Genomic DNA, 27,842 nt, shown 5'->3' with positions numbered 1-27,842 from the left:
AAAACCATCAACAGTCTGAGTTGAGATGACAGTTAACCGCGTTTCTATGACAACCTAGAGGAACAGTACAAGTCCTGACTTGCAGTTAAGCGAAGATATGAACAGAGTGACATTTACTCATACAAGAAAAATCCGAAGCTTTTCTTTCAAAAGAATCAATTCCTCAAATAACATGGACTTTCACTAAGTGGATAACACTTTTAATTAAAGACAAGTCCTTTAGATCATCCTGTAGGATTCTAAAACATCTGAAAATAAATTTCTTCTCACAGTCATTTTTACTGAGTTTTAAACCGAAAGTGAAAAAGTCGCTTTGGGGACAACAGACTAAGGTAATTACAGATTCTGCCTCAAAAACTATTTAACAATTTGTTACTAACACCACAGGGTAAATGTACATCAAGAAAATCCCATCACCTAACTTAGAATTATATAACCAACAAGAATATCATACTTTTCATCTGATAATTTAAATTTTCTGTACAAGAAAAAACTGTTTGGCATTTATAACCAATTTTTCATCCTGTTTTAACTCTAACCACAACTTTCACACATCAGTACATTTGATGTACAATGTGACAGTCTAAATGAAGACCTGAATTTTACTTAAAAAAAAAAAAATTGTCATATGAATTCAGCAGGTTAACAGTATGATTGTTATATTTTCTACAGTTTTTATGAATCTAGAACTCAAAATTTTATTTCTGGTTATCAGTTCTTTGTTAAAATACAGTTTTGTTTTGTTTTGGTATTTTTTTTTTCCTTTTTCCACAAAATAATAGTAGATATACAAGAGAGGTGAGATGAGATGCTTACAAAATCCAAGTAAAGCCAGTGAAAAATATCACCAGTGGAGTGCTCCTAGACAATTCACAATCTCACTTTATGGAGATGCCTTCATCTCAGCTAGACTCACTGATGAGAAAGACCTCAGCTGAAGCTCTAGGAATTTTAATGATGAATGGGTGCGTTGACCTCTTGTCATCAACTACATCTGACCGGGGCAAATCCCTTTTAATAAATATCCAGGGTTTTAAAGCTAAATAAAATAGGGAACACTAACATCCTCAAAAACAAAACAAAATTCTCATTGTCTAAAAAAAAGAGCAGCTTGAACTTCCCCAGGAAAAAACCAAGTGTTAATAAAAAGCAAATCAATCATTAGCCATTGGTCTGAAGGTATAAAGGCTTTCCTCCTCGAGAACATTTTCTCGAGAATTATAATTACCATATTGAAATTATACTGTAAGTCAATCAAAACACATAATTTGAGGTCTCAAAAAATACAACTAACAAATTTTTAAGGAATAGAACTCTGCACTACAGCAGGAGTTGTATCAACTTTATTCCCAACAATTAATATAGAGTCAAGAAATATATATATTATCATGCATATACATTTATTTGAAACTGTAATGTCATCAATAAAGGACATCTCCACCTATGTCCTATCAGTCTTAAACTTTTCCACAAAAAAAGATTTATGATGAGAAAAACTGTACAAAAAAGAATAACTGTAAGATTCAAAATTTATCAAGAAATAAGGACTTTTATTGATTTTGTATTTGTGCCCTTCCCAAATGAATGCCACCTCCTTAAAAGGGCAAGTGCAACTATTAACTATTATAGGTTATAGCTCTATTACAAAAGGATGATTTTATTTACACAAAAAGATGACTGTCTGGTAGGAAAGCTGGTTTCATATATCCTTCTAAAATGTCAAAACATATCAAGAAAACTACATAAACAAGCCAAGAGAGTAACTTCTAGTTTCCATTTATAACACAAGGTATTATAGCTGCCTCAATGACCAAACTTTTTAAGAAAGTGACATGGAGATAATGGAATTCATCTACAATAAAACAACTGTGGTCAAAGCTCCCATGATGCCTTTCCATAAGACTGGTGACAGACAAGCAATTACACTCTTATAGGAATGTAAATAATGCTGTTAAAAGTTTTTACTTTCAAGCAATACTGCTATTACTGAAAACATATTAATCAAAAACAAGTAGCTAAAATTAGGAGCTCATAGATGTATTCTAGATGATGTAGGTCTACTTTTTCATATAGACAGAAAATTTCAAGGAGCCTACTCATAGGTATATACTATATTTAAAAGCTTAAAATACATATGGTTAAATAAGTGGTTCTCAACTGGAGGTAATGTTGTTCCCCCAGCTCACTCACTTGGCAATGTCTGGGGACACTTTGTTGTCACAATTGAGTTGGCGGAGAAGATGCTATTGATATCTATTGGGTAGAGGGCAGGGACAAAGTTAAACATTCTACAATGGATGAGACAATCTTCTGGAACAAAAAATTTTCCCTCCCCAAATGCCAATAGTGCCAAGGTCAAGAAACCCCGGGTTAAACAAATTTCACAAGATTAAATATTACACCGACCTTAAAGTCTGTTTTCAAAGACGATTTGAAAACAAAGGGGAAGGTTCTCAAAATGTCTAACTAGGTGAATAAGTAGGTCATAAAAACCCGCTCTGCAGGATCCAAATGTTACTAAAGAAATGCATATACACATGTGGGAGGTAAATGAGAAAAACAAACATCAAAATGGTCATCCTCCTAAGCTTTTTCTTCACATATAGACTGGGAGTGATAACAGGACTTCCATCGCAGGGTTGCTGTGACCATTATAGAAGGCGGCAATTAAAAATCACTACTGTGATGGGACTTCCCTGGCGGTCCAGTAGGTAAGATTGTGCATGTTCAATGCAAGGAGTGTGAGTTCGGTCTCTGGTTGGGGAACTAAGACCCAGCATGCTGCATGGGGCAGCCAGAAAGTTTAAAAAAAAAAAAAAATTACCATGGCTACTGCCAATATTTTCTAAATTTTCTAAAATAAATAATTATCTCATTTATTATAGAATTACTGTATTTTATACATTTCAAGCCATTATTCAACATTCTCTTCAAAACTTTACATCTACTGAACTAAGACTTATCTCTCAAAACCACTCTCCTTCCCCTGTCAATAGTTTGCCTACAGAAGTGAGAAAAAGTTGAGCCTCTAATAATTGAAGAGGTCTACTTAAGATTCACAAGATATGCAGTCTTCATAAACCCTGGTCTCTCCTTTGCCCTGTAGTATCAGAATTTCATGTTCAATTCAAGGAAGAAAGAAAAAATAAGGTGAAGCTTTCCATGCCCTAAGCCACATACCATAAACAGGATCAACTCCCATCATTTATTTTATATTGGGAAAGCGATAAGAATATGGGGGGGGGGATGAGAAAAGCAAATAAGCTTTTCATTTCCTTCCAGCCATATGGAATAACCTGACCAATCTTCAAGATATGCCATTCAGGTGGACAATTTCCGCCACTAAATCCAACATAACCCTCTTTTTCTTTCTTCCCAATATCCCTTGGTGATCACAAGATCCTTAGAAGCACGGTTTAGGCCTATTCATTGTTCTGAACTTCACCTAACAAAACTGTGGGTACCTAACAAAGATCAGTGAAAACACAAGTACATCGTTAACAGCAGACAGAGAGTTTAGTAAGAAGCTTTTCAGAGACATTCTCATTTAGATTTCCACACAAGAAAATCCAAATCGTAGCATAGCAAAGAAAAGGAGAGATTTCCAAAATTATGTACAGTATTATGTAAAATATTTACAGACACAGCTGGGGGAGGGGTAGGCAGGGGGAGGTAGCAAAGAGAGGGAAACAGCAGCAAATAGGAGAAGCAGCCATAGAGGTCCTGCAAACTCGATTTTCATGAAAAACTTAACACTGATTTATAATTTACAGGTTTACTGTTATATTCAAGTGTAAAGTGCCACAGGTTTTGAGATTATTTTTGTTGGCAAGGAGATTAAATACCTCTCAAGCATCTTGCTATTGCCCATTCCTTATCCCAGGTGCAAAGAAGCGCCTGGCTAGCTACTCCCACCCAAGCTTCTGACAGCTTTTCAAAAATTTCCATAAGGAAACAGATACAGATAAACTCCCCAGATAGCAATAAAAAATTAAGCCATTACCAAAATTAAGGAAAAGCTGATACATATAGTGAGCATGAATTTGAACTCATGACACATATTGACTTGTTTCATGAAAACTTAACCCACCTGAACAAAATGCACAAAGATGCTTTAGGCTCTCCCACCAAAGCTCAGTGGACATGAGTTTGAGCAAACTCTGGGAGATAATGGACAGGGAAGCCTGACACGCTGCAGTCCGTGGGGTCATAAAGAGTTGGACATGACTGAGTGACTGAACAACAACCACCAAAGCTTCATGTTCATGACTCAGAGCCTACCCGACTTGACAGAGCACATACCTGCCCCACCCATTGCTGCTGCTGCTAAGTCACATCAGTCGTGTCCGACTCTGTGTGACCCCACAGACGGCAGCCCACCAGGCTCCGCTGTCCCTGGGATTCTCCAGGCAAGAATACTGGAGTGGCTTGCCATTTCCTTCTCCAGTGTAGGAAAGGGAAAAGTGAAAGTGAAGTCGCTCAGTCATGTCCGACTCTTCGCGACCCCATGGGCTACAGCCTACCAGGCTCCTCTGTCCATGGGGTTTCCCAGGCAAGAGTATTGGAGTGGGCTCCCATTGCCCTCTCCGCCCCACCCATTAGGGGCTGTTTTTTTCTAGACAGTGACTGCGGTATTTTCCACTGTTTCTCCACATCTGCACCTTCAACTCTGGTTACCATTGATTTCCACCTCCCTTCTACAGGCAGAGACTGTAAGATTCTAACACCTGAATAGTGCATTAGGTGGTTTGGGAGTACCTGCTTTAAGCACTGCAGGACCAAAAAAACACTGGTAGTAGGGAGGTGGGAATTTCAGGCAACCAGAGAACACAAATAAAGGTAAAAGCAAAAACGCATTAAAAAACCAGAAAACTGAATAATAAGTCCAAAGTCTGTGTGTGCGTGCTTAGTTGCTAAGCCATGTCTGATTCTTTGCAATTCCGTGGTCTGTAGCCCGCCAGGTAACTAACTCTGTCCATGTGATTTCCCAGTTAAGAAGACTAGAGTGGGTTGCCATTTCCTCCTCCTGGGGATCTTCCCCACCCAGAGATCAAACCCACCTCTCCTGCATTGCAGGTGGATTCTTTACTACTAAGCCACCAGGGGAGCATAACCTTAATATCAAAACTCTTGAAGAAAAGTTTTGAAAAGAAAAGAAAGGGGAAAAAAAAGAAAATAAACAGTTCAGTTATCTGAGGCATGAATGTAAGTGTAAAAATTTAAAGCAGAATATCATAAAGCAAACCCTATAAAAATAGAAACAAAAATAAACAAAAGGGACCTAATGAAACTTTAAAGCTTTTGCACAGCAAAGGAAACCATAAACAACACAAAAAGACAACCCTCAAAATGGGAGAAATATTTGCAAATGAAGCAACTGACAGGGGATTAATTTCCATAATATACAAAGAGCTCATGTAGCTCAATATAAAAAAAGAAACAACCCAATTAAAAAATAGACGTAAGACCTAAAGAAGACATACAGATGGCTAACAAATGCATAAAAAGATGTTCGGCATCGCTAATTATTAGAGAGAAATGCAAATGAAGACTACAATAAGGTACCACCTCATACCTATCAGAATGACTATCATCAAAAATTCTACAAACAATAAATGTATGGAGAAAAGGGAACTCGGCTACACTGCTGGTGGGAATGTAAACTGATACAACCTCTATGGAGTAAAGTATGCTGCTGCTGCTGCTGCTAAGTCGCTTCAGTCATATCCGACTCTGTGCGACCCCAGAGATGGAAGCCTACCGGGCTCCTCCATCCCTGGGATTCTCCAGGAAAGAACACTGGAGTGGGTTGCCATTTCCTTCTCCAATACATGAAAGTGAAAAGTGAAAGTGAAGTCTCTCAGTCGTGTCTGACTCTTCGCGACCCCGTGGACTGAAGCCTACCAGGCTCCTCCATCCATGGGATTTTCCAGGCAAGAGTACTGGAGTGGGATGCCATTGCCTTCTCCGGGAGTAAAGTATGAAGGTTCCCTAAAATACTAACTATAGAACTACCTATGACCCAGCAATCTCATGGCTGTGCATACACCTGGAGAAAACCATAATTCAGAAAGATACACACACCCCAATGTTCACTTCAGCACTGTTTACAATAGCCGGCCATGGAAGCAACCTAAATGTCCATCAACTGAGGAATAGATAGAGAAGATATGGTACATATATACAATGGACTATTACTCAGCTCTAAAAAGGAACAAAATTGTACCATTTACGCAGATATGGATGGACCTGGAGACTATCATATATAGTGAAGTCAAAAAGAGAAAAATATTGTGTATTAGTGCAAATATGTGGAAACTAGAAACATGGTATAGATGAACTTATTTGCAAAACAGAATTAGAGACATAGATGTAGAAAACAAACGTATTGATACCAAGGGGGAGACGGGAGTGGGGTGGATTGGGAGACTGGGATGGACATATTAATACACACAGTTCTACATATAAAATAGATAACTAATAAGAACCTACTGTACCTACACAGGGAACTCAACTCAATGCTTTGTGGTGACCTAAATGGGAAGGAAATTCAAGGAAAAGGATATATATGTATATGTGTGGCCGATTCACTTTGCTGCACAGCAGAAACTAACTCAATACTGTCAAGCAATTATACTTCAATTTTTTTTTTTTTTAAAAAAAGCAAACTCTACATACATTAATAGAAACCTTGGTGGTGGGTGGGCCTCACCAAATCAGTTGAAGGTCTAAATAAACCCTCCCACTGAGTAAAAACATTCTTCCTAACTGCCTTCCAAGTGAGTGACTTTTTTCTTGTCTTAGGATTTGAACTGAAACATTGGCTTTCTGAGTGTCCAGCTTGCTGACTCGCCCTGAAGGTCTTGGGACTTGCCAGATCCATAATCACACAAGTCAGTTCCTTACAGTAAATCTTTTTCTCTCTCTCTTACTGATCCTATTGGTCTCTCTCAGATCCTCCTGGATCTCTCTCAAATCTCTCCCTCTTTTCTCCCATCCCTTCCCCAGTTCCTGTTGGTCCTAAACATAGCCCGTTGGCTCTGTTTCTTTAGAGAACCCTGCCTTGCAGAGACAGCTGGCCTGGGCCGCTGCCCTCCTTTCCCCCAAATCAACCCTGAAAACTATAAAAATGAAAGGAAAGGGATTCTAGAATAATATCCCTGAGTGAGAAACTTTTGAGGCAGATGAAATCATCTAGAAGGGGAAGCTGTTTATATCCGGTACTCACCTCACCCTGAAGTTGCCTAAGAGGGTTTTGCTGCCCCGTCCACTTTAGCAACAGCCAAGCCCTCACAGGGGTGAGGCTGACTTGCATTCACTCCTCTGTCTTCTATCCTTCCCCCACCAAGTGGAGATTACCTTCTCCCAGGGCTGCTTCCCTGTCGATATTCCTCAAGGGCACTTTACAAAGGCTCAGAAGACTCTTGGCACAAACTCCCACTCTGACACATATTTTTCAAGGAGGTATTCAAACAGAAAGCAAAAAACCTAGATGTTGTAAGAGATGAGAAAGAAGGATGATCAAAAAATCTTGGAAGAGGTAGTAGCTCTGGAACATGTGGCCGCCCGGGCCTGGGCAGCGATGCCAGGGCCGCACAAGGTATTGGCTAGTGTGGCGGCGTGGGTGGAGCGCTCCTATGGGACAGATGCAGAGAGACGTTCCATGCGAGAGGAGGCAGAGACTAAAGTGGCACAACAACAAGGCAAGGAACGCTGAGAGCCACGGGCAGCTGGAAGCCACCTCGAGCCTTTGGAGGGAGTGGTGCGGGTACCTTGCTTGAGTTTAGACTTCCAACCTCCAAAATGATGAGAGAATAAATTTACTGTTTTAATCCCCCCCCTAAAAAAATCTTGGTAGAGATTTCCTTGGAGGTCCAGTTAGTAAGTCCCTGCATTTCCAATGCAGTTAGTAAGACCCTGCATTTCCAATGCAGGGGGTATGGGTTCAATCCCTGATCAGGGAGCTAAGATCCCGCATGCTGTGTAGTGCAGCCAAGAAAAAAGAAAAAAAAAAAATCTTGGTAAAGTTCACTAATGTTACTTGTTAACAAAGGACAGGGGAAGAAAGGAAAGAAATAATTTAAAAACATACTGGAATTCATAATCAAGTGGCCAAAATAAAGTTATCTTATGCCATTTCTCTCATAGCTCAGTTGGTCAAGAATCCGGCTGCAATGCAGGAGACCCCGGTTCTATTTCTGGGTCGGGAAGATCCACTGGAGAAGGGATAGGCTACCCACTCCAGTATTCTTGGGCTTCCCTTCTGGCTCAGCTGGTAAAGAATCTGCCTGCAGTGCGGGAGACCTGGGTTCAATCCCTGGGTTGGGAAGATCCCCTGGAGAAGGGAAAGGCTACCTGCCCTGGAAAATTCCATGAACTGTATAGTCCATGGGGTCGCAAAGAGTCAGACATGACTTAGTGACTTTCATCATCATCATCATATGCCAATTCCACCATACACAGTGCTAATGTACTGGGCAACTTAGTTAAAACCTCAGTTACTTCATCTTTTGTGAAAGGAAGAGGAGAATATGTACCTTATAGAATTGCTGTAAGAATCAAATGTAATAAATGTATGCAAAGCACAGTATCAGGTATGTATCCAGTGAATGTCAGTTACATTACCAATATTTGTAGTATAGCCCCCAAGTTCAAACTGTATAATTCATATCCTTCCTTTTGAGTTTATTTACAGATAGAAAACTGAACAAACATGTCTTTTTTTTTAACTTTAAACATTTTAGTCTGTATTAGGGTATAGTCAATTAACAATGTAGTGGCAGTTTCCCATGAATGGTGAAGGGACTCAGTCACACATATACATGTCTCCATTCTCCCCCAAATCCCCCTCCCATCCAGGCTGACACACACCACTGAGCAGAGTTCCATGTGCTGTACAATAGATCCTTGTTGGTTATCAATTTTAAATATAGCAGTGTGTACATGACCTTCCCAAAGTCCCTAACTACCCCTTCCCCTGACAACCATTAGTTTGTTTTCTTAAGTCTGTCTCTTTCTTTTTTGTTAAGTTCATTTGTATCATTTCTTTTTAGATTCCACATTTAACAGATGTCACATGATATTTCTCCTCCTCTGTCTGACTTCAGGCAGTGTAATACTCTCTAGGTTCATCCATGTTGCTGAAAATGGTATTATTTCATTCTTTTTAATGGCTGAGTAATACTTCCAAATATATATATTTTTATATATATATACACACACACATCTTCAACCATCTTTGTTGATGGAGATTTCGGTTCTTTCCATGTCTTGGCTATTGTAAGTAGTGCTGCAGTGAATGCTGCGGTGCATGCAACTTTTTGAATCACGTTTTTCTCTAGGTGTATGACCAGGGATGGGATTGAAGGGTCAATTTTTAGCTCTATTTTTAGTTTTTTTAAGGAACCTCCATACCGTTCTCCATAGTGGCTGTACCAATTTACATTCCTACCAACAGATTCCCTTCTCTCCACATCTTCTCCAGCATTTGTTGCTTGTGGATTTTTTGACTACAGTCATTCTGACAGGCATGAGGTTATATCTCATTGTAGTTTTGATTTGCATTTTTCTAATACCTAGAGATGCTGAACATCTTTTCATGTGCCTATTGGCCATCTGCATGTCCTCATTGAAGAGATGTCTATTCAGGTCTTCTGCCCATTTGAGTGGGTTGCTTGTTTTGATGCTGTTACCAGTCAGAAACTTTTTATAAATTTTGAAGACTAATCCCTTATCAGTCACATCATTTGCAAGTATTTTCTCCCAATCTGTGGATTGTCTTTTCGTTTATTGTTTCCTTTGCTGTGCAAAAGCTTTTAAGTAGGTCCCATTTGTTTATTTTTGTTTTTATTTTGATTTTTCAGGGAGATGGATTGAAAAAAGTTTTGCAGAGATTTATGTCAGAGAGTGTTCTGCCTATGTTTTCCTTTAGGAGTTTTATAGTGTCTTGTCTCACATATAGGTCTTTAACCCATTTTGAGTTCATTTTTGTGTATGGAGTTAAAGCACAGTATCAGGTATGTATCCAGTGAATGTCAGTTACTAAAAACATTATTATTTGTATTATAGTTCCCATATTTAATACAAATAATAATGTTTTTAGTAAGTTTACTTATGTAACATTATGTAACATTTAGTTCCCATATTTAAGACTTCCCTGGTGGCTCAGACAGTAAAGCATCTGCCTACAATGCAGGAGACCCGAGTTCAATTTCTGGGTTGGGAAGATCTGGAGAAGGAAATGGCAATCCACTCCTGGGGCTAAAATCAAGATGATAGCAGGATGCCGTCCTCTGGAGGCTCTAGGCGAGAATCTGGCCCCTCGTCTTCCCATCTTCTGGAGGCCACCTGCATTCCTTGGCGGTGGGTTCCCCCCTCTCTCCTCCACCTTCAAAGCCAGCAAGAGTAGGTTGAGTCCTTCTAACATAACATTACTCTGACCTTCTCTACCTCTCTCTTCCACCTGTAAGGACCTTATGACTACACTGATGCCCACCTGGATAATACAGGATAATATCCCTATCTTAAAGTCAGCTGATTAGCAACCTAATTCCCTTTGCCATATTACATAAAATGTTCACAGCTTCCAGGAATTAGGATGAAGATTTCCATTATTCTAGCTACCATTATTCTGCCTATTACTGAGAATAATAAAAGGATCAGAGGTAATAAAAATGATGATGGGCTATAGTGCTGGATCTCCTAAGCCAAACCCCAAACTAAAGGAGTTCTCATTACTTGTCCCTAAATTAAAATCACAATCCTCTTGAAGACACAGGGTAGGATAAAACAGATCCCAGCTTGAGTCTGGAGGTCAGAGGTGGTCACTGCTACTTGTTTTTGGCAAAGGGACTTCTCAAATCCCTGGTTCCACCATCTTCTAAATAATGATACAGTGCCAGTTTCATACAATTGTTGTAAAGATAAATTCATTTGTTCACGTACAAGCACCTTGCTAGTGAAAACTTGGTGACAGGGTCCCTGCCTTCTGGAAAGTAGCTGCCATACAACTGGACAAAAATAACAAAACAGCAGCAGCATGCTTACTGAACACCTTTTAATGCCAGGCAAAAACAGTCACTAAACAAATGTGTCCCTTTATGAGCATTCTAAATATCAACATTTTGTAATACATAAACTAAGAATTTCTCTGAGCAGAGCCATTTTGCCAACTAATCTCTCTTGCACCCATTCCAGACAGGTTCCAACACCACCTTCCCACTATGAGCCACCATGAATGCTCTTATAAGAATCGCACCAAAGGGCTCACCTTTACAGACCCAAGGGTGAAGCCGTAGACCTCATCTTATTCCTCTTCCAAGCAGTATCGGGTATAACTGACCATGTTCTTTCTGCCGAGTCGCATTCCTCCCTTGGCCTCTGGGACGCTGCTTTCTAGTGCTCTATTCCTACTTCACTGGTTACTCCTTCTCACTCCCCTTTGAAGATTTCTCTTCATATACCGGATCTCTAAAAAGTTAGAGTACCCCTAGGTCCAGACATCATGTCTCTTACATATCTGTCCTCATGCCCTAAGAGATCTTATTCAGTTTCGTGGTTTTAAATACCATCCAGATGTTGATTCAAAGATTCTTATCTTCAGCCCAGATCTGCCCTAGTCTTTTTTCATCCAACTGCCAACTTGACATTTGCATTTGGATGTCTAATTGACATCTCCACCTTAAAATACCCCCAATGGAATTTCTGATTTACCCACCCTGCCCAACTACCACCATCACTACCAACTCACCCTGAGCAAAACCAGTGCTATCTAAAGACTTCCCCTATCTCCATTAACAAGAGCTCCATCATTCTAGCTATTCATCCTTCATTCCGCTCTCACTCACACCTCCATGTCCTGGTTAAGAAATCCATTGACTCTACTTCAAAAAATACACGAGGGACTTCCCTGGTGGTCCAGTGGCTAAGACTCTGCACTCCCAACACAGGGGGCCCAGGTTCGATCCCTGGTCAGGGAACTAGATCCCACATGCTGCAACCACGAGTTCACATGAAAGTAAAAGTGACAGTCGCTCAGTCATGTCTGACTCTTTGCAACCCCATGGATAGTAGCCCACCAGGCTCCTCCGTCCATGGAATTCTCCAGGCAAGAATACTGGAGTGGGTAGTCATTTCCTTCTCCAGGGGATCTGCCCGACCCAGGGATCGAACCTGGATCTCCTGTACTACAGGCAGATTCTTTACCATCTGAGCCACCAGAGAAGCCCAAGAGTTTGCATGCCACAACTGAAGATCTCACGTGCCACAACTAAGACCTGGCACAGTCAAATAAATAATTAAATAAATAAGTATTAATAAAATAAAAATAAAGAAACACTGAATGTTTTTTAAAAACACCCTAATCTACATCACCTCTAGCTAGAGTTTTGCCAAAACCTCCTAACTGGTCTTGCTACTTCCTACTTGCCACCACTCCCTGACTTTTTTCAAACATCATCCAAAGTGATCCTACTAAAACAATGACCCTCCAATGGTTTCCCATTTTAGAGTAAAAACCAAAGTCCATAAGCTGACTTCAGACTCTAGCTCTTGGTCATGCATTTCTCAGACAAGACTTCCTACCACCCTGCTTCAGCCCAGCTCATATCATATCCTCTAAGACCTCTATCATGACCCAACTTGTAGGTACCGTATTTGTTCTTCTTTTAATGAGGAGACCTTTCCCTTGAATATTTACTTAAATGCCACCTTATCAGAGAGGCCTCCCTGACTGCCCAGGATAAAACAACAGCCCTCAACCCACTTCACAGCCCCCTTACCCAATGTTATTTTATTTTTATCCACCACATTTATTAGCACTTGATATGTATGTTTTTGTTGTCTGCCTCCTTTATCAAGTGCTGGTGTATCCTAGCATCCAAAACATACTACTACTCAAACATTTGTTGAATAAAGAAAATAATCAATCCATCTTGGCTGTCTAAAATAACTTCATCTTCTTAGGTAGTAAAATTATAAATTCTGTTCAAATATGTATCATACCAGAAAGCCATGTTCATCTTCACAATCGCTAACAAGTGTCAGAAACAGATTCACAAATCTTGCATCTAGAAAGTTTCTACTAAGTTTCCAAATGTATAATTTTTATAATATATGCTTCACAGAGAATGTTTATCCTTGCCTGAATGATGTAATAATCAGCAGAACCTGTTAATATTAATAGCTCATTAAATGAAAAAGCAGAATTTTAATCCAAGGGCTATTTGGAAGGATATATTATAATCCCATGCTCCATTTCTCACACCAATCAATCTCATAACAAGGTACATTACCATTTTAGTTACTAGTTGTGACAATTTGTTTATTAAAATTAATAGATGTAAAGAACCAATTTAAGTTTCAATAAATGATTCACAATGTTCTACCCACCAGGTTAAATACTTTTTGTGTGATGCATTTTGATTTAAAAAACCTATCTGCTGATTTCTCCCAATGACTGGTTTTCATGTCAACAAAGCTGAAAAAAAAATTCTCCTTGTGGTGGATGTCCCAGAAGGTGCATTTAAAATTAATTCCTCATTCAACATAAACTATGTATAGGTTTATTTCAAATAGGCTCAGCTATCTGTCAGTCTTTCAGGTTTGTTAAAATTAATTCAGCTAACACATTCAAGGCCTCCTAATTGTGATATCTGCAAGAACTGAGCTAGATCTGAATGGACATCACTTAGAAGGCAAGTTTACCAACAATAGTAACACAATCATAAGGACAGAAGTGACAGTAATTAACAATTAGTTATCACATGGCATGGCCCAGGCACAGGTCATGTAATTTACAGGCAATTTAAAGAAACACAGTATAGGCAGAATAAGTCTTAGTTTCGCTATTCAGTTGCATTCATGAATAACAAAAGGTCACTGGAACCCTTACTTAGTAGACAGCAGACCTCACTACATTTCAATTTCCATTTGGTGCTCTTCTCTTTCCTTGCTATCCCCATTTAGCCTGATGTTTTCCCTCTTGTTATTCTTTTCTTGCTGTGCAAGTTTAATCTCAAAAGGTTAGACTAACAATTTGATGCTTCTATTGCAAAGTTCTTTGTACAACCCAATAAACTCCTCCAAAAAGGTGGAATAAACTTCCAAATAAACAATACATCAAGAACCTATTCAAAGCAAGGTTTAAAAAATACATATCTCCATGAAGCAGAACAGCTTGTTTCCAGCTTTATAAACAAAGTTTTCCACAGCACATTATACCTGGTCCACAAATAGGAAAGACCTTATTTTTGTATTGTTAATACCTCAATTTCCTTTTTCCTGCACCACTGATTCTACTCAGAAATAAGTCTGTAGTGTGTTAAGCCACTATAATTTTGGAACTGTTTGTTACTGCAGCATCCTGCCTAATATAGGACTGCAGTCAATATTAAATAATCCATGTGAAGCAAGGAGCATGACAACATGGAAGTAATTAGTGAACTTGAAAAAAGAAAAATGGAAGTAACTGATGATTCTTCATGATTTAAATACTGCCTTCCATTAAAATGTCTAAGAACAAAATGAATCAGGTGTTGGAATTATCTGGCAAAGATTTTTAAAGCAGCCATCATAAAAATGCTTCAACAAGCAATTATAAATTCTCTTGAAACAAATGGAACAACAGACTCTTTCAGCAAAGAAACAAGCTATTTTAAAAAATGAGAATTTTAGAACTGGAAAATATAATACCCAAAAGAAATAACTCAATGTTTGGGTTCAACAGTAGAGATGACAGGACAAAACTAATAAATTTAGGGGTCAATCAACAGAACTTACCCAATCTGAACAACACAGAGAAAATAAGACTGAAGAAAATAAATGGTCTCAGGGCCCTGTGAACAATAACAAAAGGACTAACATTCATATTACCAAAGTCCCAGAAGGAGAAGAGAATAAAACTGAAAAAGTATTTGAAGAAATAATGACTGAACTTTTTCCAAATTTGGTGAAGGATATAAACCTACAGATTCAATTAGCTAAACAAATTTCAAAGAAGAGAAGTCAAAGAAATCCACTCTAAGAGACATCCTAATTAAATTTCTAAATACTAAGTGTTAAGGTTAAAAAAAAAAATCTTGCAAGCAGCCGAGGAAACATGACACATGACTTATGGGGGAGCACCAATTCACACGTGACACATGACTTAAGGGGGAGCACCAATTCAAACAACAGATTTCTCATTTGAAACGACACAGGCCAGAAGGCAGTGGCACATAATTTCTCAAGTTCTAAAAGTAAACAACTATCAACCACAAATGCTGTATCTGATGAAAACATCCCCCCAAAATGAAAGGGAAATAAAGACATTCTCAGATGAAGAAAGACTAAAAGAATTTGTGTCTTGCAAACCTATCCCTAAAGAATGGGCTAAAGAAAGTTTTCTAAAAAGGAAGGAATAGAAGATAGAAGTTAACAGAAAAAGGTTTAGGACTTTAAAAAGAAAACATAAAAATGGGTGAGAGTAGGGGTAAACATAGCAGATTATCCCTCTTTTCATAAGCTTCTTATAGCATATTTGATATTTGAATTAAAATGTCTAATACCAACTGACAAGCTCAATGAACATGAAACATATTTAAGACAACCGTACTTAAAAAATGGGAAGTAAGGTTTCCACATATTTGAAGTATTACAATGTTGGGGATACCAGTAGACTGTGAGCAGTTACATATGCATATTTTAACACACAGCGCAACCATTAAGAAAATCACACAAAGTAATGTACTCAAAAATACTGTTGTAAATAAATCAATGCAGAATTTCAGGAAAATGTTCAAGCAACTCACTGACAGGGAAGAAAACAGAAACAAGAGAGATGAAAAACAGGAACAAACAGAAAACAAAAAATGGCAGTCTTAAGCCCTGATGTGTCAATAATTGCCTTCAATGTGAATGTTCTCACCATGCCAGGGAGAAGACAAGAGTGGCAGAGTAGGAGAAAGTCAATCTCAAAAGATAAACACACCGTATGGTTCCATCCATATGACAGACTTGAAATGACAAACATACAGAGATGGAGAGCAGAACAGTGGCTGCCAGGCATGGGGGTAGGGGAGGGAGGGGCTGTGACTTAAAAGGGAAATTGTTTTTCACCCTGTGATGATTTGTTCTATATCGTGACAGCACTGGTGGTCACACGAATCTTCACATGTGATAAAAGTGCACGCAATCAAATATACACTTACACACACGAACACACATAAAACTGGTGAAATCTGATTAAGGTTTGTAAACTGCATCAATATCAGTCTCATAGCATATCACATCTGATTGTGCAATATTAGTTACCCAAGATGTTAGCGTTTTGGAACTAGGTAGGCGGTATAAAGAATCTCTCTGTATTACTTCTTATGTCGGCATGTGAATCTACAATTATCTCAGAACCTAACACTTTTTCAGAAAAATCTCAGGGGAAAAAAAATGTTCATTAGAGTATAAACTATTCTGGCCTTATATAAAATCTTGAAAAAAACAGAGGCCAAGAAATAAACCAAAGTTTTCCTCTAATTCCCCTGTTTGAGTTTGAGGTAGGGAAGAAAGGACACAGTTTTATGTCAGGTTCCATACCTTTGCAACCCAAAAGTTCTATAACAGCAACTGCAATAGACTTTTCTAATATGTACAGACATTAGCATGTTTTGTTAAAAAGGAATACTTGTATTGTTTTGTTAAGTATATAAAGTAATGCATAAGCACATAAGTGTTAGTCGCTCAGTCATGTGCGACTCTTTGGAACCCCATGGACTGACTGTAGCCTGCCAGGCTCTTCTGTCCATGGAATTCTCCAGGCAAGAATACTGGAGCGGATAGCCATTCCCTTCTCCAGGGATCTTCCTGACCCAAGGATCAAACCTAGGTCTTCTGCACTGCAGCCAGATTCTTTACCATCTGAGCCATCAGGGAAGCCCCATAGGTAATGCATATTTGTTATAAAAAATTTAGAAAAATGAAGACAGATAATAATAGTAAATGAGAGTCACATGACCCAGTGATAAGATGGCCTTGTAGTATTTTTCTCTATGATCATATGTGCACTTTGGAAGCTGAAGAGAAACTGGATTATAGTCTAAATCAGGAATCAGCAAACTACAGTCCATGGCCAAATCCAGCCAGATGCCTGGTTTTGTACAATCTACAAACTAAGAAGGGCTTTTACATTTTTATATGGTTACATACCTACATAATATCTTCAATATTGTCTCTCAGATTACAAAGCTTTAAGTATTTATTATCTAAACACTGACCAAAAGAGCTTGCCAACCACCCTGCGTGTATTTTTGTAAAAAGCTTTTCTAAATTATAAAGATAATACAATTCCTTATTTCTAGATATTTAGCCTGTTTCCAAATTTTTATAATTCAAAGTTGTAATGAACACTCTTGAAGCTACATTTCTGCACACAGAAATTGATATACTTTTCAAAAGGGATGTAACTCATAATTAACATTATTTTATATATCTTTATTATTCTAAAATAATATATATTCTATGACAAAACAGGAATTTTATAAAAATTATTAATGTTATACATACATTAGCTAGACAATCCTCTCTTCTCCAGAATAAAAAATAAGTTCAGAGATTCTGAAATCAGTATCTTACCCCACTAGTTGAATAAACCAAAATCTGTAACATCATCCAAAATATCACACCTATAAGACAGTAGCCATCCATCCCTAAAACCTGAAAAGGTCTTTGAGCTTCAAGATGAGAATGAAATCTTTTTGAAGATAATATACTTTTCTGTTAAACTTTACAAGAGAAACATTGTCTAAAAAATAGTCTGGCTCATCATATCAACATGGAAAAAACAGATTACTGTATATAAAAAACAAAAAAAAATCCTAGGTATGAGGATCAGTTTATTTATCCTCCAAATTTTCCATTAATTATTAACATGATCGCAAGACCCCTAACTATCTAGATTATTAAATAAACATTACTTCCTATCTTGGTTGTAACCTGGCTTTGAATTTCTACTTTAAGTGTAAAGAACAAGTTAAAATTCTTAAAGATTGACATCTTGACATATATACCACTTTCAATTATTTTAATTATACTCCACACCTCAAATTCATTTCATTTGGCTGCAGTTTTCAAGATTAGTGAAAAATACACTGATAGTTCTGAGTATTCAGTGTTATTTTCTCAAACACATTAAAATAAGAACTTTGAAGAAAACACAGGAGGAAGCTTCATTACATTGGATTTGGCAAAGATTTCTCGGATATGACACCAAGAGCACAAGAAACAAAAGTAAAAAGGGATAACGGGATTACATCCAAATTAAAAATGCCTATATATCAAAAGATGGACTCAAGAGAATGAAATAGCAGCCAACCTATAGAATGGGAGAAAATAAATATCTGCATATCATATAATTAAAAAGGGATACACATATTAATATATATTCTTTATATATTACCAATATCTTTTATATACAGAGATATGGATGTAAGTAGGGCTTTCCAGGTGGTGCAGTGGTAAAGAATGCAGGAGACACAAGAGACCAAGGTTCGATCCCTGGGTCAGGTAGATCCCCTGGAATATGAAATGGCAATCCGCTCCAATATTCTTGCCTGGAAAATCCCATGGACAGAGGAACCTGGCAGGCTACCATCCATGGGGCTGCGAAGAGTCAGATGTGACTGAGCGCACACACGCACGCACACACACACACACACACACACACACAGATACAGGTAAATCACTTATAACTCCACAAATCTATACCTACCTACCCCTAGCTATCCATCTATCCATCCATCCTATCCACAGGTTGTTGAGTTACATTTATAGCTACTGAATAAGGCATTAATATCCAGGTATCCATCTGATATCCATATCTATACCTGAAAAGGGTTAATAGTCAGAATATATAAAGAATTCAACTCAACAACAACAAAAAAAACCAAACAACTCTATCAGAAAATGGGCAAAGAACCTGGATATATCTCCAAAGATACACAAATGGCCCACAAGCATATGAAAAGATGCTTAACATCACTGATTTTTAGGGAAATTCGAATCAAACAACAATAAGATATCTCCTCACATCTGTGAGGATAGCTACTATCAAAAACAAAAAGGAAAATAAGTGTTGGTGGAGAAAAGTTCCAGAAACAGGTTGCCCAACAATATGAATAAACTTAATGATACTGAACTGTATACTTAAAAATGGTTAAGATGGTATATTTTATCTTATGTGTATTTTACAACTAAAAATTTAAAAATTAAAAGTTAATAAAAGAACTTCAGAATAACCTAACACTGTGGTTTTCCTATAACGTGAAAGTCCAGTTTATATGAAATGCAGCATTTCATAAAGTGGTAGAAAAATAAATTACTATACTACATGGTTGAAAACACTAAGTATAAGTATTGTTCACAAAAATGGAAATCACCTGAGCACTTAAACATGCTTATTCATAAAGGAAACACCTATATGTACAAAAAGAGAAAGCTTAATTAACAGTCACAAAACCAAACAGGGGGGACGTCGCTGGTGGTCCAGTGGTTAAGACTCCATTCCAATGCAGGAGATGCAGGTTCCAACCCTGGTGGGGAAGCGAATATCCCACATGCCTTTCGGCAAAAAAAACAATAACATAAAACAAGCCATATTGTAACAGATTCATAAAGACTCATAAAAAACATCTTTACAAAAAAAACAAAACCAAACCCTAATGGGAAGAAGGGACAGAGGCAGAAAAGGAAGAATAAAGATTCCCTGGGAATCAAGTGGTATGTCAATACCAGTATCAATCTTAAAAGTGGAAAGTGGTTCAAACTCAGTGAGAAATCCAAGAAAATCTTCTCCAAAGACTGGATTGCAAGCCAACTCACTATAGCTACAATGACTTCATTCAGCTCTACCACCAGCCTGACTATTCTGCTGGTCCATAAACTCACTAGAATTGGTAATATCTGGGACGGTAACCACTTTCCTAGAGCCAGTGGGAAGACTCTCCAAGCCCTCAGGTTGAAGCACCAGGCTGTAAAATCAGCCACCAGCACCATAGCTAAAATAGAAGCTGGAGATCACTAATATTCCCAGAGTGCTTCCCATGTGCTAAATGCCAAACATGATGCTTTGCAAACATCAATCTTCTCTAATCCTCACAACAACCATATGAGATTAGCAGTCACTCCCATTTTTCATATCAAGAAGCCGAAGAATGGAAGAATTGACGCGATGCCCAAAGTAACACAGCAAGTATGAAGCACAGCTGAGAGATGAACCCAAGGTACCATCCTGAGAAGGCACCATGGCTGGAAGGCAAGATGATCAAAAGAGCCCAGAGTCTGGGGACCAGAATCTGAACCCATTTCTCCCACAAAGCAGCTATGACATTAGACTGTCAGGTTACTTTTGGGGCCTCGGTTTTCTCAACATTAAAATACCTTTTCTTTCCATTTCATTCTTGAAATGTCATTAACTTTATTCCTTAACTTCCTAGTTTTTGGTTCATTTCTATTCTGAGATTTCTAAATTTCTGGTTTAAGATAGTTTTTTTGTGTGCTTGTTTGTTTCAAGATATTCAGCTTATGATGGAGTGTTATGTTGGTGTTCTCTTGGAAAATTTTTGATTCTCACTACTTTTTTATCCTGTAAGCAGTTCTGTATGGATGCTACCATGTCAGATCATTTTTAAATGACTTAGATTTTCCTGGACAGCATAAACAGGTGCTCCCAGGGAGAGGTGTTTGGGTGGTTTACTAGGTTTCTTAGTTACACTGTTAAGGGAAGGGTATTTTGTTTGTTGTTAACTTTTAGGCATGGCCCATGACGTGTGGGGCATGTGTGATCTCAGTGCCTTGACCAGGGATCAAACCTGTGCCCTCTGCATGGGAAGTGCTGAGTCTTAACCACTGGACCACAAAGGAAGTCCCACATTTTAATAAGTGGCATCTTTTGTCTGGTGGTGTGGAGAGAAGAGGTCAACCTCCTGATTCTATAATATTGTTTGTTTCTGACATCTTGATATCTCTGCTTTTTCCTTTTCCCTGTACCACCAGACCTCCCAGGGAATGCCTCCCCCTTGTCTGAAGAAGTGGCTCCGTCCCAATACTGTACTTTTGGTGTTTCATGAATTTTCAAACTCCTTCCTTTAAATTCTCAACAATCAGTTCTCAGATCCACCAGGCTCAGATCTGTACTCACAAATTCCCCACTTGGGACTGGGCATGACTTCCCCTTGTTTTGTGCCACCACTGGGGCTTGGCCACACTCCCCGCATTTCCATCCGATCCTCAGCTCCAGTCAATCCAAAGCTGGCTCTATTGGTTTCAAATATTTATTTCCCCACTTATTTTGAAGTTTACAGTGCTCCCTGTTGCCTAATTATGCTGGAGGCATGGGGTATGGATTCTTTTGTTTGTTCTCGTCCTGGATCATTTCGTATCTGAAAGATGGGCGGAAAGATTTAGATGGACACAGCTGCCAACATCCTGCTCACCCTGGAAATGAAATTCCTGGACAGGGCTCCAACACTGTAGGATTCTGAACCAGTGATCCTCATAACACAGGGTTCTCAGTTAAGTAGAGTTCTCCAAAAGGAAAAACAGTGCTCTGAAATGCTTTCAATGCATTGTTGAAAATCAACAATTATTATATCCTACCTATAAGTAAATTCAGTTACACTTCACCAGGATTAAGACAGCATCACAGATCTTTAGTAATGAAAATGTTAGGAACTACAACTCTATAGAAAAACTACAAATGTATGATGGCATAATATGGAAGATGTTCTCTAGAGGATTATGTATAAGACCACCTTTTCTCCCAAAGCATAAAAGAGACTATCTGTAGTATCAGTCCAAATTTAATAGATTATATTAAATAGCATGTTGTTGTGGATTTCCAGAAAGTTCTCACAGATACTTTTATAGTCCTCTGAGCCAAAGGAAATACTAAAAGGAAAAAAAATGTAACTATTATTATTAGTCCACCATAAAACTAATAAGCTAATTGATCAGTGTTATGCTTAAACTTATTTTTTATGCATAGCCTTGAGAAGAAATTTTTTTAAAAGGCTTCCTTTATATATTACTTTTTCTCCTTAAAATACAATCTTTACTACAACTGAGCTCCCTAACAGTTTTTTAGGTAGCTACTTCCCTTTTTATGAAATATCATTTCAGTGATTCAGAAATTATACTAAGGAGCATATAATATTCATTAAAAGAACAAAGAATAAATACTGCAGACCCTACAATGGTTATTTTTAAAAATAAGTTTTTAAGTGTCAAGATTAGTTTGTAAAATTTGTCATGAATTTCCTCACTGCCAACATGCTTAGGATTAAAATATTGTTCAAAATAAGGAAAACACTTTTTGCTCCTTTTCTCGTTTATTTTTTAAATGAATCTATGAAATACTTTAAAAGATGACCAACATATACCTCCTCGAGGTTTAATCACCTATGACCCTACCTTACCTTCCCAAACCCGGGGAATGTTCCATTTAGCAAGGCATGACCAGCTCAAGATGTTGGCTCAGCTAGAAATTTCCATGCTCCTGAATCACCACCTTACCTCAGACTCATCTGTAGATTCTTCCAGAGATCCAGTTTCCTACAAATCATAGAGGGGGGAAAAAATGGTTACAATACATGACAAAAGAAGAAAAAATATTTTCGAGGAATAAGAGTCCTCACAGCCCCACCACCAATATCTATTTGCCCTTCTTTGGCAGTAATCTTCAACCCCAGTTTGAAGAGCTCCACATGGTCCAACTCTCACAAGCCTCCTATGACGTCCCCACACCCTGTGGGGCTAAGATGGTCACCCTGGGTCCACATAGACCTGTCACTGCCAGTGACCTCCCTCAACGGATCAGCAGCTTAACAAATGACTTCTTATGGGAGGAACTTCTTATGGGAGGACCCAGAAAGCTCTTCCTTCACTAAAGATGGAACTCGGTCTGGCAAAGCAGTCTTTACTGATCTCAGAAGGGAAGAGGCAACTGCCACTTCAAATTGTCCATAAGCCAATTTTTATACAGCAAAGCTCAAAGCTCTTTGCTATTAATTATTATGCTATTAAACTGGCTGAGTCAAAATGACTGTCTTACTTAAACAGCTTTTACAAAAGAATTCCCCTAGTGTGGTACCTTATCAGGCACTGCGTAAACAAGCTGTATAATTTACATCCACTCTTTAAACCATTAACTGGAAGACAAATTCTGCCATTTAACACAGTTTCCCTCTTGCTAGACAATGAATCTTGCTGCTCTGGAGAAAACAAAGCAAAAGCGGGGAAAAAAATGGACTTGATCCCGCTAATCTCTCACCTGTCCACTGAAAGGGAGAATCTGCTGATGCCATGCGTCCTCAAAGAGGTCAGCAAAATGAAGATTTACTTAACGTGCTTATAGATATCAATAGCAATAAAAGGTTACAACTAACGTGCTGACAGTGAACATAAGCATTTCTCAACCATCCACAAGACATAAGAGGGCGGGGAGTGGGGTTGGCAAGGACATGTACAAGACAAAAAAAAAAGGGGGGGTAGGGCATTTTAGATACAAAGAATAATTTTTTTCAAGACCAAACAAATGAACATTTTAAAGAAAGGTGGGAGCATATATCACTCAATGCAAATTGGACTGCAGGATAAACAGACATCAGGTGTGTGAAAATATTTTCATTTCACGTGTTTAAAATCATTAAGAGCCTGGCAGGTGGCAGGCTCCCTCCAGAAGATCCTTGTGGACAGAATAGTCCCTGCTCACAAGTTCATCTGTAAAATGGGGATGAATATTAGTTGTAATTAAGAATCTGATTGTAGTTATAACATTAACTATAATGAATGTGAGAATCTCCTCTATATCCTAATATAGCCTGTTTGTTTTCATGATAATCTAAATATTAGAAAGTCCTCATTAACTTGGAGCTATGACCTTTCCACAGCAATGTTTTGTTCTTAGCTCTAACTATGACACATAACAAATCTAATTCTATTGCTTGCCAGTTCTCCAGTTAATGAAATAGATCAAGCTGCTGCTGCTGCTGCTGCTGCTAAGTCGCGTCAGTCGTGTCCGACTCTTCGTGACCCCCATGGGCTGCAGCCTACCAGGCTCCTCCATCCACAGGGTTTCCCAGGCAAGAGTACTGGAGTTGGGTGCCATTGCCTTCTCTGATAGATCAAGCTGACTCTTCTAAATTGTTTCTCCCCCACACTAATCATCCCCTGGTTAGTGCACCTGCCATCCTGATCCTTCTATTTTGGACACAGACACACTCCACTTAATATTAATAGTCACTGTTCTAATGTCTTTACTCAACATCTATAATATATCACTCATGATACTAAATGTTTCAAACATAGCATCTTGAAATTTCCTAATGCCCTCCAAAGTAAAACGCAGAGGCTTAGAGTCTGAACTTAAATGACTTCTAACACCCATAACAGTTCCTGCACATTAAGTTATTAGCATGAGCAAAACCAGGCTTTGACAGCTGTGCCAATAAGCCATGGCAAGATTCCTATCTCCCACCTCTAGAACTTTCAGGGAACACTTGACTACTCTCTTGACTACTCTTTTCCAAAACTGACATTAAATCGAAGGAAACATTTTTTCCTAATACAGACATCCCACTTACATGCGTCATTAAAACAAAAACAAGTCCCCAACCAGCAATTTCAATCCAAAAACTCAAAACCAAATTACACATTTGTTCCCACCAGAAAGCATGCAGTGGCAGAATCTGATTCCTTAAGGCATGCAAATATCAGACATCTGAATCTTCCAGCCCTCCTGTGGCTGCTGGTATCAACAAAGAACATTTGTTTCAGGACAGTCAGAGACTTAGCATCAGCACCAGCATGAACCTCCCAAACTGAGCTGTGGCCTCAAACAATGACACTTCTCCCCACAATGCTACCAAAGCCCTGCATAAGTGCCTTCAGGAACTGGCCTGGTCTGTTACTTCTTAGCATCCTTCATTCATCAAACCCCGCTGCTCAACGCTCCAGAGAAAGAGGCTAGAGAAAGATCTAAAGTTAATGTACCCAGTGAGGGATCCCAGAAGCAAGGCTGAACATAGAGAAATAGTGACTTCCAAACATTTTCTTTCTTTTAACTTCACATACTCCTGGTGGCTCAGCGGTAAAGAATCTGCCTGCCAGTGAAGGAGATGTGGGTTTGATCCCTGGGTCGGGAAGATCCCCAGTGAAGGAGATGACAACCCACTCCAGTATTCTTGCATGGGAAATCCCAAGGACAGAGGAGCCTGGTGGGCTACTGTCCGTGGGGTCACAAAATATCGGACATGACTTAGAGACTAAACAAACAACCTTCAAATCATCAAAGTGTAAGTTATAAAACTGTGCTAGCTTCTAAGATAAATATGTCAGACACAACAAGACAAACATTGCAGTATTCCACTTATGAGACAGAAAGCTGAACAGAAGTTACTTAGAGCTGAGGGCGGGGAAATGAGAGTTGTTGTTTAATGGGTACAGTTCCAGTTTTGTGATGACAGAAAGTTCTAGAGATAGATGGTGGTAATGACTGCACAAAGGTGAATGTACTTAATGCCACTGATTCCTTCCACTTAAAAATGGTTAAAATGGTATATATTATATGTATCTTATCATAATAAGAAAAAAATGGCTGTTCTGCTTGAAGCCAAAATGAAGGGCTGGAAAGTATCTAGTGACACAAACGTATAGTTGGACAAGTTCTGGGCAACAGATTGAAATCTAACTAAGTCAACAGCTGTTTCACTTTACCTTTCTTTTGCACATCAATCCCTTAAACTTAATCATGTGTCCAAACAGCATTAACTAAAAATCTCACTGTCTTGACAGGTGACCTCTTGAATCCACTCAACCACTGGAAGAACAGTCTTCCCAAAATACACAGTAGACTGGTCACTGCTCTCCAGCAAGATCACTGAAGCCCACCCCAAGTGCACTTCCAGTCTCACTCCCCACTCTCTGTGCAGATCCATGGCCCTCCAGGCACACTGGGTGACTTCTCACCAAGAGATCACATGTTCAAGTCTCTATGTCATTGGGAACAAGAGTACCTTGCAGTCTGGATGTCAACTGTAGGCGTTTTGTTTGGCCTAAGTAGTGTTTTTAAGACCTTCACATAAAAATCTGTATTTCTGACTTCATAAACTCAGATACATCTGAAATCCACATTTCCACAGAACATTGGTTGGAGCTGAGCAGCTATGGTCCTGGAGACAGGACGCACCTCACCATCAACACCCCAGAAGTCCCGACACCAGGCAGTCCCATTCATGGCCACTCCACGTGCCCGCCTTGAGCTTCTGATGCCGGCGCAGAGCCTCCAGAAGCACTTCCCTAGCTTAGAAGGCCCTTGGCCCAACTCCGCACACTTCCTAATGCTCCTCCAACTTCCAGCATGCTCCACAGGACAATTCTCAGGGAGCACCTCCAGGAGGTAGGGACAGTTGGGTTGAGGGCCTTCAATCTTGCTTTAACAACACAGCCTGGATTGTATGTCTTCCATTTCCATGTTGCCAATGCGAGGCTAAAAAAAAAGCTAGAAACCCACTGGCTGTTTCTAAATCCTGAACTTTCCTCACAGCCCAACCTAGCCCTCCCCTCACTCACAGAACTATCTCCAGTGAGTCCAGGCCACAAGGTCCAGGTCTGGCCTTCTATGGCCTCTGTTTCTCCTAATATTAATTGTCTGGTCCTAGTAGTTATCCTTTTAAATACACTGTGGATAAACCCAAAGGCTTTTGCCTGTCTCCAACTATCCTACCCAAAGGATAGGATTCAACAGCTGGTTGCTGATGATCATGATGAGAAGAAATAAGATGCTGCAGAATGTGGAGAAAAGGGGACCCTCTTACACTGCTGGTGGGAATATAAATTGGCACAGCCACTATGGAAAACAGTATGGAGGTTCCTCAAACAATTAAGAGTTGCCATATGATCCAGCAACCCCACTTCTGGGCATATATCCAGAAAAGATGAAAAGCCTAATTTGAAAAGATACATGGATCCCAATATTCATAGGAGAACCATTTACCATGACCAAACAGGAAGCAACCTAAATGTCCATCAACAGATGAATGGATAAAAGAAGATGGGATACTATTATACTGCTAGTATACAATGGAATACTACTTTGCCATAGAAAATAATGAAATAAAGCCACTTGAAGCAATATGGATGGACCTAGAGATTATCAAACTAAGTGAAATGAGTCAAAAAGAGACAAATACCATATGAAATCACTTACATGTGGAATCTAAAATATGGCACAAATGACCTAACCTATAAAACAGAATCACAGAGAAAACAGACTTGTGGTTGCTGGGGCGGGGGTGGGGTGAGGAAGAATGGACTAGGAATTTGGGATTAGCAGATGCAAACTGTTATATCTAGAAGAGATAAACAACAAGGTCCTACTATATAGCACAAGAACTATATTCTAGTATCTTAATGTTAAATGTTTAACCATAATGTTAAAGAATATGAAAAAGAATATATATAAAACTGAATCACTTTGCTGTACAGCAGAAAGTAAAATACTGTAAATCAACTATGGTGCTCATTCAGTGGTGTCCAACTTTTTGCAACCCCAGGGACCACCAGACTTCTCAGTCCATGAAATTTTCCAGGCAAGAATACTGCACTGGGTTGCCATTTCCTCCTTCAGGGGATCTTCCAGACCCAGGGACTGAACTCACGTTTCTTGCATCTCCTGCACTGGCAGGTGGATTCTTTACAACTAGCGCCACCTGGGAAGCCCGGTGGCACTAGTTGTATAGCCCCTCTATACTTCAATAAAATAAATCTTAAAAAAAAAAATAAGCAAGCTGCTAATCCAAGGCAGTAACACTGTACCT

General features: G+C 38.9%; 1 protein-coding gene, 1 long non-coding RNA gene and 1 other non-coding gene across 6 annotated transcripts in view; 2 read left to right on the top strand and 1 right to left on the bottom strand.

Annotated features, from left to right (window-relative positions):
- VPS41 (VPS41 subunit of HOPS complex) overlaps positions 1–27,842 on the bottom strand; it is a 184,825-nt gene that overhangs the window by 150,167 nt on the left and 6,816 nt on the right. For all 4 annotated transcript variants that reach the window (XM_081537428.1, XM_081537430.1, XM_081537426.1 and 1 more), the window contains exon 2: positions 22,540–22,578. Coding sequence is in view for 2 of the 4 variants with exons in the window: in XM_081537426.1 (XP_081393552.1) it covers positions 22,540–22,578 (39 nt within the window). In the remaining 2 variants the exon portion in view is untranslated. The remainder of the gene's footprint in view (positions 1–22,539; positions 22,579–27,842) is intronic.
- Positions 77–27,804, top strand: LOC145524709 (uncharacterized). Its single transcript, XR_014067777.1, has 4 exons — positions 77–332; positions 6,805–6,893; positions 23,220–23,344; positions 25,819–27,804. It is a non-coding gene; the product is annotated as an uncharacterized LOC145524709 (long non-coding RNA).
- Positions 11,906–11,978, top strand: TRNAG-CCC (transfer RNA glycine (anticodon CCC)). The gene has a single exon. It is a non-coding gene; the product is annotated as a tRNA-Gly (tRNA).

This window comes from Giraffa tippelskirchi, chromosome 10, assembly GCF_054371585.1.
Source record: "Giraffa tippelskirchi isolate mGirTip1 chromosome 10, T2T-mGirTip1v1.2.pri, whole genome shotgun sequence".
In the NCBI taxonomy this organism is placed as follows: domain Eukaryota; kingdom Metazoa; phylum Chordata; class Mammalia; order Artiodactyla; family Giraffidae; genus Giraffa; species Giraffa tippelskirchi.
Note: the sequence above shows the minus strand (reverse complement) of the source record. Positions and strands in the feature narration are given on the sequence as shown.